The sequence below is a fragment of the Mastacembelus armatus genome, chromosome 24 (genome assembly GCF_900324485.2).
Source record: "Mastacembelus armatus chromosome 24, fMasArm1.2, whole genome shotgun sequence".
NCBI classification, from domain to species: Eukaryota; Metazoa; Chordata; class Actinopteri; order Synbranchiformes; family Mastacembelidae; genus Mastacembelus; species Mastacembelus armatus.
This window is the reverse complement of record NC_046656.1, coordinates 14,779,767-14,794,207: the sequence shown is the minus strand read 5'-3', so window position 1 is coordinate 14,794,207 and position 14,441 is coordinate 14,779,767. Positions and strand designations below refer to the sequence as shown.

The following is a 14,441-nucleotide window of genomic DNA, read 5'->3' as shown; positions in this document are numbered from 1 at the left end:
CTGCAGGTCCCTAAAAGCACCATCTGCGAATGGTGCAAAGCTGTCTTTCTGTCCCAAGCATCACATCATTGTACAGCACCGATCTCTGTGGGTTGTAATTTCCAATCTGTTGTTCTTTTTCGCACTGAATGTAGAATACAGTGCCAGTGACCTCTAATGTGAAGTTGTTCTCCTTGAATGGACAAAATCCCAGTTTGAAGGTTTGCACACTGTTTACGGAGGATGAGCTGGATAGACCTTCTCTGCAGGGTTTTGCCTCCCTCATGCACCCTCTGAGTCATAATAAATGGCTGTTTGATAATAGTGGACCACAAACAGGAGGTCAGTTATAGATATTGAAAAAGTGGTCTTGCTTTTGTATCTATTTCACCCTGCAGGGGATATCATAGGAATCTATTTGAACAAATAAGCTTGAAGCTTGCAAGTATTGCATTACTTATTGCATTGTATTACATAAAAACAGGAATCATCATTACCATAAGTGTGTTCTGGGGCAGGAAAGACTTTAAATTGTATTTGACTAAATGATGTTTTTCTTAATGTAGATTTGCATTTTATTTAAAGTGTAGCTTTATGAACAGAGTAAGACTATTCTAATTTTAAAGTTTTGGAAGCATGATAGTGAGTTTGAGCAGATGGGAGGATGACGGAACAGTAACAACAGCCTCCTTAAGTGAACAGATAGACACACACACATGAGCCGACAGCTCTTCTCTGCTAAAACAAATCGTCATCGTAACTGGTGTTGACAAGCGATGGGTCTCGGCTGAGAAAGCTGATCGGCGTCTTGTCTTTCTGCAACAAACTGTGGAGCAAAAATCTTACATGGTGACTAAAACACAATTAATCACACAGGGACACCTTTCCTGTAATCCCTCTCGATTTTCGAGAATGGTGGAGACGAGACGGCAGTAACATGGTGAACGTAAGAAAAAAAAAAGTGTGATAACTTTCATAAGTTGTTGCAATAGAAAGAATTTTATATGACAAATCCATTTATCTTTCATTTTTCCTGGTAAAGAGAAGACGTTGCTGTTTACAGGTTATGGGACAGATGTTCAACATGGGTCTTAACACTGGAAGAAAACATATAGAAGCATGACAGTGATGTTTGACATGGACCAAACATGCACAGGATCCTGAATTTAATATGTGTGGACCCGTCCTCGTACACCCTTGGTTACTGTTTTTCTCTTTCCAGGCAATAGAAACCAACCTGATGAGGAAGTCGACCAGCGGGCTGACCTACATTGCAGAGTGGAAGGGAGGGCTTCTGGAGCATAAGATGGGTCACCTGACCTGTTTTGCAGGTGGCATGATCGCTCTGGGCGCTGATGGGGCACCCAACGAGAAGACAGGCCACCAGATGGAGGTGGCTGCAGAGATCGCCCGAACCTGCCATGAATCCTACACCAGGACCGGTAAATATACACATACACATGTTTCTGAAGCTGAAATTTAGCTTGGTCACTAGTAACTCATTTCTTAGTTAGGATTTTTAGAATTTCTATCAAAATAAATTCTACATGTTTATTCTTATTTTGAAGTTTTACCCAGCTCCACAGTTGAGGTAAGGAAACAGGCACTGAGAGTCCCCGTGACATAGTCCTAAATTTTAAGTTTCCTTTGTACAAACTAATGGCAGCATCTTCTCCCTGGGGATGTTGGGTTTTTGAGTACTGTCCATGCACTTGTCTTCATTTTAAGTGGGACTGTCACATTAGTGTTTCCTGAAAGGCTTTTATTTTCAATCAAATGACTGTGTTATTCTCTGCTGTTTTAATCCACCTTCCAGTCATGTTGTGAGTCACCATGATTTAAATTCAGTTCTGCAGATGCTATTCCCTGAGAGGTTGAATCACATATTTTTTAAGTGAATATTAATAACTGAATTTTTGACATTCCACTACATTGCATTTAGATGTTAAATAACATAAATTTAACATTATAGAAATATGTTGGTACCCAACATGGTTGGTCTAGTAAAAATAGAAAAAAAACATAATTCATTTTCTTCACATGACATTATGTTTCAGTTGTTTTATATTTTAAACAGTAACATTTATTTATTCTCCAGTATTTTCCTCATTCTGTTCTCCTCTTCTGTAGCTTTGAAACTAGGGCCAGAGGCATTTCGTTTCGATGGGGGTGTTGAGGCCATCGCCACTCGCCAAAATGAGAAATACTTCATCCTCCGCCCCGAGGTCATCGAGACCTACATGTACATGTGGAGGTTCACCCACGACCCTAAATACAGAGAGTGGGGCTGGGAGGCTGTGCAGGTAAGATATTTTGAAATCAAAGCTAAAGTTGTCTTTGTAATATTTAATTCAACATGAGCTAGGCTAAAACATTCTCATTTGGGCTCTTACAGTTCAAGGAACTTAGAGAAATTAGCTTTCAGCTGGAGTCATGTTGAATTAGATGTCGTGAGTTCTACAAAAACAAGAAACAGATCAGGAAGGAAGTTAACAGAAGGTCAATTTATTTAGGTTATTTTTATATTTAGCAAATAATCTGCCACCGAGGGTTTAGTGATATTGATTGATGTTGCTGCTCACTGATGGCCTTCTTTGTCTTTCTCTCTTCCTGCTGTCTGACCCTATTACTCTGTCTCATCCAGGCCTTGGAGCAGCACTGTAAAGTAGAAGGAGGCTACAGCGGCGTCAGAGACGTCTACGCTGCGACTCCCAACCACGATGACGTACAACAGAGCTTCTACTTGGCTGAGACACTCAAGTAAGACACACAAACCGAACATCTTTACATGCACAGCCTTCACTTTTGTCCTCTGATGATTGTGCTGTCATTGCATTTTATGGAGGGACTGGGACCCTGCATCTCCAACCTGACAGAGATGTCAACTCGTTTACACAAAAATACAAACACAGACTATGATATTCAGTCACACAGAGCTCCAGAGAGTGGTAAGGAATTCAAGAGACTTTTTCAGTTAGATGTTTAAGTCTGACAGTTTTGAAGAATTTTAAAATGATTCAGATGTTTAGGATCATAGTCACTTGGACATTCAATATCTGACCAGAAGAAGCATTATGGTTACCGTATTGTTTTTGTATATTGTGTTGACATCATCTTCAACGTACCTCAGTGCCAACAATATTACATGCCAGAACAGGTACAGCCATGTCTTTGTTCAAAGCACATCTTGTGCCTTTATGACAGAGAGAAAAGATTTTTATTTCTCTTGACATTTTGGAGTAAAACCCACTCACACCTTAATGGAAAAATAAAATAAGAAGTGCATTTGTGGACGTAAACCTCCAAATGCAGAGCTTCCATCCATCAGACCCTGTAGAAGGTCATGGGGTGGTGGAGTCCATCCCAGCTGACAGTTACCCACACGTTTCAGCAAACCACATATTAGATCTGTTAATATAAGTTGTTCAAACTCTATATTGCAACCCTATAAAATATTTTTCCAGAAAAGGCTGGTTCTACTTAGATTCTAAATAATAGACAGAAACTGTGAAAAACACCACATGTCCTCTACGCCACAGGCAGATACTACTTCTCACTTCCTCTTTAATAGCCTCCTGATATTTTTGCTTAACTGTCTGTGTGCGTGTCTAAGTTTATATGTGTTAATACTGTGTGTGTGTGTGTGTGTGTGAGTGTGTGAGAGAGAGGGTGTGAGTTTCCAGTTTCCAACACATTTAAAGAACCATTTGTAGCCACAAATGGTTCTTTAAATGTGTTGTCAGCCACACAGTGAGATGGCTAATAAGGCCTTCCCTCTCATATGGCTCTCCAACTGTGTTCAGGAAGACTGTCTGTTTAAAGCATGAGTAAAAAGCCCAACTGGAGTGTGAAAGGAAAAGTGTGTGTACAAGGCCTTTATACTGTGTGTATGGGTTTATGGTTTGTTTTCTATATGTCTGCACACATGCAAAGAGGGAAAAAAAAAATTCAATAACATTTCAATTTAATTCAGATTTTCAGTGTGTCAATTCAGTTAAAAGCGAGATTTTAAAGCTCATGTGGTTAATTTGTACCGTTTGTAAAATGAGGCAACACAGAGAGTCCTGCTGAAATATGCAGCTTCTGCATGTCCACAGTTTCACCACACTTTGAACCACCATTTTGTTCATAAAACAGCTGGTTTGTTCGCTAGCCATTTGTGGTCACCATCTGATTTGCACACAAACTGTATGTCAGAAGTGGTGTCAGCCATCTCATTAAATTAGTCTGATAGCTGTACTGTAAATTATGTTTAATCCATTAACCAGATCACCTCATTAGTGGCATCTGTCGTGCTTCTGTCCTCTTCTTTCTCCCACATTTCCTACAAACATATCGTCCTCTCTGTTTCTCACATCGATATTTTTATGGTCCCTCCTGCCTCCTCCATCTCTCCCTCCCCCATTCACGTCCTGCCTTCCTCTCCACTTCTTCTTCTGTTGTTTTTTTTTTTTCCCCCACACCAGACAGCTGTTGACAGGAAGTCAAGGTTAGCCTAAAGAGCTTTGGGGGGGGTGGAGGGGGGCAAAGTGCCATCCAGTCCAGGCTGTAAATTTTAACAAGCATCACCTCTGCTCCTGAAAATGAGCTGCAGTGACATTCAGCATGAACGTGAGATATGGATATTTTTCTGGGCATTATTACCATTTTCCAAGCAGAGCAGTCCCAAAAGAAGAAATTTAAAATGCCTCATTAGCATTATCTCACATTAAAAGCCCCGCTATATAACTTGAGGAAACACACAAATGTAACTGACCACCAGCCTCAATAGCAACACAATAATTACCTCATTCGTCAAGCCGCTTCATATCCTTGATGTCACAGACAGACCTCTGGACACAGAAAATATCAATCCCATTTAGCAGCAGACCCATAAGTCTAATCCTCCTAATGTAACTCAGGAATCTTGGCATCATGCAGGACCACTTCCAGGATTCATCTTCCCACTGCTGCCAAGGACACGGCCATACTTCACACTGCTGTCTGCCTTCAGTCCATTGCTGCTTTCTAGTGGTTTGTTGGCAGGCAGAGGAGGACGGGGACTTGTTGTGGAGGTTGAGGGCTTTGTGGACAAACAGCTCTGCTGCTGAATCATTAGTTTTAGTCATCTGACCCACGCAAGCAGTTTTTTTTTTTTTTTTTTTTTAAGATGGTCCCTTTTCTTCAGTTTTCTCTTCCTCACACATAAACTCAGACTTTCCTTATCCACCTTATTTGTGATTTCACTGGCTGTAATGACCACTAGTAAAAGGTCTTGGCCCTGATTGACGCACACAGTCTTGCCATATATTTTATGTTCTGGTTTATCACCGTGATGATAAATTAGAAGTGAACAATATATTTTAGTGAGAATTTAATTAAGAATAACCAGCTTGTTGCACAATAAAAAGCCCATGTCATGGAAAACTGAACTGTTGTGTAATGTAAGTAAAACCAGTCTCTGTGCTTTGGACGAAGAAATAATGTATTAACACAGAGAAATTTATAAACACGTAATAAAACACAAATATCAATACATTCCAATCAGTAGCCATGACTATTGTAACTATAAGATGACTGGCTGATGTCAGTGCTGTGCAGAATAATCAGTTCTGTCTTATTGATCTCTTACTCTACTTGATGAAATCTGAACTGATTACACTGGGCCGGCAACTGTCCCCATTCACCATGTTTCTGGAGAATACTCTTATCTTTTTTTTTAAGGGGTTTTAAAACATCTGGTGACTTCATAAACTGGTCTGAACCAAAGCCACACCCATCCTTCTCTCTCAGTTCCACATCTGTTTCATCACTGTTTTGGAAAAGCTGCTGATAAATATTGCAAAAAGTGAAGACTATTTGGAATAATATTAATAAAAAACTGAAGAGTAAACAGTGTAGGTCATTTTTATGAAGAAATGAAGCCGCTTGAAATCCTTTGTTTATATAACCAAAACATTGTTTACCCTCAATGTAAACTGAAAACGTTATCGTAGCACTGTCGCTACAGGTTTAATTTTCATTTTGATTCATTTTCAACTGATATTTACACGTAACTTTAAACATAACTTAGCAGGGAACATCAGATAATTTTATCATTAGCAGGCTTGTGACTGCAGAAACCTGAGACCTGAGTAGGCACGTAACCACTGTCATAGCATGTTGACCATGACAAGCATTCAACAAATGCAGAAATGATTTCAGTGGGAAATCACCATGAGAACGTTTTGTGTTGAGTATCTTATTTGCTAAACTAAGGCTTGTTCCTTCTCTGTCCTCTCCAGGTATCTCTACCTGCTGTTCTCTGACGACGACCACCTACCGTTCGACCACTGGGTCTTTAATACCGAGGCTCACCCTCTGCCCCTCATAAAGAAGGACAAAACAGACAGACCCAGCAAAGTGGAGTAGTGGACCACCCTGCACTGACACCCAGAAACAAGTGCGAGAACCTCTGATCCTGTATACCTGAGCCTCCAGCTGTCTGTCTGAAACAGTTTAGCCATTCTGGAGTGGCTACAGATGCCTCTTGATCGGATTTCACTTTTTATTTTTAAGGGGATCAAATTCGAATTCAAGCCTGTTGCAGCTGAATTCTGGCTGTAGAGTTTTTGTTTTGATGTTCAGCGCTGGTTAAGTCTAGATACTGATGTGAACCAACATATTTACTGTTGGATGATGAATAACTTCTCAAAATGTTAGGAAATGTCCCTCTGCATGAGTTTAAAATCCCAGTGTGATGAACTACAGGTTTTGATTATTCTTGGATTGTAGAGTGGTACTTTCAGAAGATATCACTTCATTAAGTTGCATCTTATTGTGTGACCAGGGTTTATCACATATTTTAGCTCATTCAGAGGGACAGTCTGACCAGTTGTCACTTTATTCATCAGTTATTATATTGTTAGTAGCTACAGCTCTGTCTGTTATCTGTTGTTTTTGAGAAGGAGAAAGACTTGAACCAGTTTTCTCTCTAATGTGGATATTTTGGACCCTTGGTCTTTGGGCACAGAACCCAGAAAAGCTCTAGTTCTCATCTGAGGACCATATGGCAGACTTAGTGAGCTAAAGTGCGCTCCATTCACTTCACATGCGTTGTGTTTCCCTTCTGCTGTACCACTTCAATATTTGAATAGGAACCGGTTTTCTTGCGTAAACACCGGTGCCACCGCCGCTATTACCCAGCAGCTACAGTGTCCCCAGAGAAATCTTTGCTTTTCTAGAAACATGTGGTTTGTGGGAGTAACGGGAAGACACAGCACAACCCATGTGTCTTTGTAAGCTTTGTGCTGTCTCTCCATCACCCTTTACCTGAAGACATGACTGCTTCTTCCTTCCTTACTGTGAGTTTGGTGTGAGGTGGGACAACCAGCCACACTAGCTCTCCTCCTGCCTGGATTTATTCCCTTCACACATTTGCAGAGCTATTTTTGGGGTTCAACCAGTACAGGTATTTCAAAGCTGATGACCTTTTTATTTCAACCTGGCAGGCCATATTATGCAGATTTTCCAAATCGTATCCCAAGTCTTGCTTTCTTCCGTTGGTTTATTGGTATTCAGCACACATCGTCTGTTAATATTTTTAAATCGGATGGTTTTCATGCACAGACAAAACATTTTAGCTCTAGGGATGCAGAATAACTCCTTCTCAATTGAACATATTCATACATATTTGTAGAATCCAATTGGAAAGTGTCACTGGTCTCCCAGACACTTGGTCCTGATATCAGTAAACTTATATATCAGTCATACCTTGTTTTTTTTGTTTGTTTGGTTGTTTTTTTCGTATGACTTTTCCACTCACTCCAGTTTAGGCATAGGGCAGGCTGTAGGATCTTCTCTCCTCTATGAGGAGACGCAGACTCTCCACTTAGACACACATACACAAGAAGCCATACTTATTCAATACAGCTTTACCATTCTGTGACTGAGATTTTCGTTCCCCTCATGCTCCACATACGGGGTCGTTTGACTGTGAGGCACAAACTGTGTTGCTGTTCTGGATGTTGTTGTTGTACAATTCATCAAATCTAAACTCACTGGGTCATTTAGTTGGTAAAGATTCCTCCTAGGGCCACACAGAACTGTAGCCAGATTAAATCCAGTTTAGTCTTGGAACTAGTGCCTTCACTGTTGAAAAGGAGTCCGAGGGATGAAACAGCTCACACAAACACAGAGTTTAGAGCTTTAACTTAAGGTCCCGAGCCTCAGATGAGGATTTTACCAAAACTAAATATAGATTAAAGGATAATTCCTGCATTTTAATGTGATATTCAATGTACAGTAACCTTGGCCTGAAAGTAGCCCAAGATTTGGTGAAAACTTGGTCTTGACTTATTTGTGACAGGTGGCTGATCAGATCCATTAAAGTCCATCTGTGTATCACATAAAAAGAGAAAATTAAAATATTAACCTCTATATGTTTTATATTGTTCTTTCTCCCAAATCCGGGTTTGACTGACAGTGAATCACCATTTATTGGTTTGAAAGCGACAGTCACCAATTAGACATTTCCTTGATTACACTGACATCTAGTGGCGACAGCTTTCTATTACAATCCACGTGCAACCTGGGCTAAATGTCTGCTGTCTGAAAAGTTGAAAACATTGTGTCATACTATTTCATATCCATATATCACTGAGTTTTACTGGAAACCTTTTCTGGATCTTTAAAGTCAATACATTTGATGTATTTTGCTTTAAGTTAGTCACTCATTAACTTTTCCATGTATTGATTTGTTTGAGTCTTATAGATTTGAATAGAAGAGAGGACAGTGGTAGATCATAACGCTGCTCATGGTCAGCACTTTACCAAACACTTAGGTGTCACTGGGTAAATGAAGAGTCATTGGAAAGTTCATTCACCAACAGTGTTTCTCTGAAATACTTGGATTTATTATTGCTGGCTGACAGATATACGTGGAGTTGGCTGAACCTCCTCAGACATTTGACCCAGGTATGACAGAGCAGGAGAATAAATCTGTCAGAGACATACTGACAGTCACTGTGTGTCAGTCTGTAAAGGAAAGGTCCAGCATATTTGGCAGTCACTGTTTTTGGTTTTTATTGAGCTGACTTTCACTGATTTTTTTTTTTTGCTGCTACAAGCTATGCTGGCTACAGCAAACATGGTCACCTTGAAGATAAAAACTAAACATTGTTATTGCTGCATCTAGTTAAAGCCAAGATGGTGTTAAGTTTTGTTCGATTTTCACATTGTTTTAATTATCCAATGAAATTCATTTTTTTTCCATAATTTAAACATAATTTCCAGCTTTTATTAAAGTTTTTAAACAAAAATAATGAGCCCTTCCTATGCGATGGCCAAACCCAGACATATCACTGAGTAGGCCTTCCCTTCAAATCTACCATAGTGAGCTGTGAGAAATCCCTCCATGTTCTTTATATCACTGTACAGATGACAGTGTGTCTGTGTTTCATCTGTTTTCTTTTATTGGAGCTGGTTTAGAGGCATTTGTTATATTTCGCATGTGTTGATGTATTATACTGCTATTGATTTTGCTGATTGTGTTAATTTATTCTATAGGAGTGAACATAAGATGCGGAGGTGTTGGACGCTGACCCCTGGGTGGCGCTGTGTGTTTAGTGGGTCAAAGAAGAAGCTGGACCCTGAATACAAAGTGTAATTTATCTGCCAAAAATAGCATCTTGATCTGATGCTGGTAAAAAATATGCTGAAGGTCCTAAATTTTGCATTTTGTAATTTTAAATGTTTAACTTCACAATAGTCAACTGTGAAGCTTCCACCATGCTGTTACAGTGATTATATCAAAATATCACCAATTATTTATAGATGTTGTAAAATGCTACACTGGGGACATCAAAATGATGTTAATTATGGTGAAAATTGTGGTTTAATGCAAACAAATCACATGGGAGTCAGTCAAACAGAGTGATAGGATCTGTATGAATGTACCATCCAATGTGAACTGAAAAGTGTTTTCTATGCGTTTGTGTCCTTGATTGGTCACATCTTCTGTTCTTTTATTGTGTTTTTGTTTCTCTTTTATCATGGAAAGCACAAAAAGCTGAAGCCGTGTGTGCAGGCAGGGAAGACCTGTTGTCTAGAATAGTTGTTTCTAGAATAAGAGGGAGCGATGGCCATGTTGTTGTTGTTGTTGTTGTTGTTGTTGTTGTTGTTGCTGTTTCTGTTTCTGGTCTCTGTCAACCGACCACTAGTGTATGAGATGATCCAAATCTGCTGCATGAGATGTACATGGTGGAAACACAATTCTCTTTTGATTTACTGTTTTGCAGAGCTCAAACATCAAAAAGGACATATACAAATCATATATTTATTTATTATTATAGTATAAAGCAGATCTATTTAAGTGTTCATTATACAGTAGTGTTAAGGTGATAAAGCAGCTTGATAGAAAATACAGAGAAAGAGAGATAGAAACTCAGAATCTTTAATCCTTCCTATCTGATTCTTTCACTAATGTGGGAGCTGATAATTGAAGATTGAAGGCGTCTGTTTGGTGAATCCTTGGTAACATCATGATTTTTCATTAGTCTTTTGGTTTATTATGACGAGCATGACCAGTCACTAACATCAACTGTAGACTTTCTTCATTTGACAAATCAGGATAAAGAATAATGAGGAAAGATGATCAGACAAGTACAACAGTTGCATGTAGTTCAGTGTCCACTATAAAGACACTTTCATGTTTTTATTATTGCCTTAAATTTTGATTTTGCTCTAGTGGTAAGCTAGTGTTGCTAAATACACTGGGAACCAATGAAAATCCTTTTGGTAAAGAATCATTAGTGTTTTGTTTTTTTGTGATTATTTTCATTATCAGTGAATCTGTGTTTATTTTATTGATTTTTTCAAATTAATCCTTTGGCTAATTGGACTTTTTCCTTAAAAATCAATCAGTTATAAAAATAGTAGCTGCACCTCTGGATTTATTGTCTGGCAGGTGAAATAATTACAGATAAAGCAGTTTCTGTGGGGTTTGAGTAGATTTATTTCCTTTTGTGGTAGCAGGCCTTTCCTTTCCAAACTCCTTTAAAAAAGTAAACCAGTGTTATCCCTGATGAGCTTTGTCCTACTATCAAACTTGTATTCTGGCAGATTTTTTTATGGTGGCAGCTTGCAACCCTGTGTTTTGGCAGCATGGAGACCAGCTGACACAGGGCGAGAGGGGGGTTACACCCTGGACAGATCACCAGTCCATCACAGCCAGTCAGGTTTTTAACTTATAATTTAGACTTAAAGGGCTGATCCACTGTGTTTTCCTCAGTAGCAGGTCCGAGTTTTTAGGCCCTCTTGGATTTTAAAAGATGGTGTTTTTTCTCTCATGTAACACTGATCTGGTTGTTTCACTACCTGAGCAGGGAGAAAATGTAGAATGTATTTGGCTGTTTATCATGACCCGTCAGTGTGATGTTTGCTTTGGCATCACACAGTGTGATGTCAGGCACCCGCTCATTGTCGTGTGCAGAATTCATTTTCTTTTTCGTTGTTTTCAATTGTCTTATTTTTTGACTATTGTGCTGACGATCTTTTGCATTCCAATGCCTTCCTAGCAGTGAATATTAAAGGGAAATGCCAGCTATTAATGAGATGCACATTTTACTTTTAGCCTTTATGAAAATATATATCTCTTCTCCCTAAGGACATTTTATAACACACATCCAACTGACATGTTTTTTCTTTCTGAGTGGTGCACAGTCACTGACCATGGCTGACCTGTCCTGGGACTCAAATCACCTTAATTCTTAAAATGGTTGGCATTCTCCTTCGAAGGTTTAAACATGGGAAACCAACCTCAGAAGTGTATCTGTACAAAAATATTGCTGATAATCATTCCATTGCACATAGTTTACTTTGCATTTATATGCAATATTTTCATTTTGTGGAAGAATTTGTTAAATTCTGTTAATATTATTGGAAAAAATGTACATATTCCATTCTGGCAAATGAGCCGTTCTACATTTATATAAAAATCTTCTGAGCTTATGGATTAAGATATTAATGAGCAGCAGACTTTTTAATAAACTATATTTGTTACACTTCTATTGTGAATAAAAATCTTTTAATAAGTGCTGGTTTTATGATCGTGTCCTGTTCTTTTAACCAGGAGAGCATTAAGAGTTTATGGTGCTAATAATATGAGGTTCATTTCAATGTATAAACAGTTTCTGCCTGTTCAGATTAACAGTCTCCTGACTGGCCTATACAGTACAGTTCATTTATTAGGAGGGCTGGTAGAAATCAAGGAAATTAACAACTAAAGGCCTAACACATGTCCGCATTATCAAAAAACATATATTTTTTTTAATATTGCTGGTAATTTTCATTTACTGTAGTAATTTCTTTTACTTGTACTTGTGCTTTTATCTCTAAATATATATTTAGAGGGGTTTGTTTATTTTTTGTCAGAAAACAAAGCACAAAGGATGGATCATGCATCAGATATTATGGATTATAACAGGAATTATGTAGCAGTGGGTGGGGGTTTGAGTGTGTTTGTTGAATTGGGGGGGTGTTCAATCAGTATTTTTATTATTTTTATTTTTTGGGGGTGATAATCATTTGAAATGTTTCTTATTCAATATAACGAGTGCAAAGTATTATCGCTAAAAGCAAGGCCTTTCTGCTTAATTCAATGTTAAAACAGTCACTAAACCCAAATCTGGGCAGAATCATTCCTCGGGAAGCTGTTTGGGGTCATCTATGGTGTCTGAACTCTGAACATTTGATGTGATTGCACATCTTATACACCAGAGGGCAGCACAGGACCATTGGAACAGCTTAGCTGAGGCTCCCACCATATTTTTCACCTCAAATGCTTATTATATACTTATATACTTAAACTCTGTAAGGTAATTTAGATTTGGGGGTTAAAACACTTTCTGATTCACCCTTTTGGTAAAGTTAATGCTTGGAGTTTCATTTCAGCCTGAGTGTTGCAGATTTAAAATCCAACTATTGCAGATTTTAGTTTTGTGTTCAGTGAATGTTATTTTTAATGAAATAGAATAGACAGTACATCTAGAAGGTAAAGTTTCATTAAGGTTTCAAAGACTATTAGTTTTTGCAGTTACTATTATTATTAATGTTAAACTGTAAACCTGTACAGCGGCAAGGAAGTAAGAGTGTGTGTGTGTGTGTGTGTTTGTGTTTGTGTTTGTGTTTGTGTCTGAGAGATTGAGAGAGTGGTCCAGTTGTTACCCCTGGTCGATATCAGTTTCTCGCTTTCCTCACTAGAGGGCACTCTGAGACTGTGCCACGATTCCTGCAGACAGGTCAGACATGCATTGGACCTACTGCATTAAAGTGACGTTAATGATATGATGCTAATGACGTTACTCAGAGAAGGATGAGAGGAGTGAAGCGTTTCTTTATTTCTGAGGCTGCGTGTTCCATTTTTTGAGGGCTGAAGGTTTTACAGTACATTTTGTTATAGAAAGAGTCACGTCAATAATGTAAATGGGTTTCATCCACATGGATTTTGAAGGCTCACAGCATACACATTTTGAATCAATCCTGCCTCAAGACGAGAGCTGTGCGTGGACAACCAGTGCAATGCATACACTTCAGTGCACATCAGAAATCAGGAAACGTTTGCTCGAACAGCCCTTGAAGTCAGACTTAAAAAGGCAACTTGTACCAGTTTCATGTACTATATATAAACTACATTAAAAAAAGTAAAATTGTTACCAGCTGTTACTAAAAACAGCAGCTTGGGCCTGTTTATAATTTACTTGGCAATGATTTTGCATGTTGGATAAATCGTGCTTACATTCATCTTAAAAAATGACAAGTTGATTCAGAGTCTCAGATTTGTTTAATTTATGGCAGAATGTTTTGGGGGAAGCATGTCATTAATCCAGACATCAGTGTCAATAGCTGCTAATATGACAAAACAATGAGTCAGCCCGACAGGAGCGCAGCCTCAGGGGACTCGCAGGCTGTTTAATGATCCAGAGAAATGATGTACAATATGTCAGCTGCAGAGCCTGTGAGCTGACACACACGTCTGTTTGCATGTGAACAATAAAATCTTAACATACACACATATGACGAGCCGATACCTCCTTTGTGAAGACGGATCTGAGTCTCCAGCCCACCTGAGAATCCATGGAGAGCATGTACTTATGTACTGAGTGTGTGTCTGATGATGAACCAACCAAAGTCTTCAAAACATGAGATGTGTTCAAGTGCATATAAACACATCCACATTTAACAGGAGAGATGTTCTGATGCTTATTTCTACATGATTTGAGATTTAGGATCTTTATATACATTAGTTTAAAATATAGGATTTGTGAGGTTTTGGTCATCAGCACATTAAAAAACAGATTTTTTAATATGGTTTTAAGATAAAATAAATATGTTTGTGTACAGATTAAAGACAAACTAGTTGGCTTTAGAGGTGTCTTTCAGTTTACTGGTTCACGTTAGACTTAGCTGCTTTATCTGATTCCTCAGCTTATATTTATTCTTATATA

The 14,441-nt window shown here is 38.6% G+C and overlaps 1 protein-coding gene across 3 annotated transcripts in view; it reads left to right on the top strand.

The window, feature by feature from the left end:
- man1a1 (mannosidase, alpha, class 1A, member 1) overlaps positions 1–12,031 on the top strand; it is a 106,113-nt gene extending 94,082 nt beyond the window's left edge. For 2 of the 3 annotated variants that reach the window (XM_026318269.1, XM_026318271.1), the window contains 4 exons: positions 1,202–1,421; positions 2,110–2,282; positions 2,624–2,739; positions 6,243–12,031. In XM_026318269.1, coding sequence (XP_026174054.1) covers positions 1,202–1,421; positions 2,110–2,282; positions 2,624–2,739; positions 6,243–6,369 — 636 coding nt within the window. In that variant the 3' untranslated portion in view covers positions 6,370–12,031. The remainder of the gene's footprint in view (positions 1–1,201; positions 1,422–2,109; positions 2,283–2,623; positions 2,740–6,242) is intronic. The other variant, XM_026318270.1, reaches the window with a different exon arrangement.
- The last annotated feature ends 2,410 nt before the right edge of the window (positions 12,032–14,441 follow it).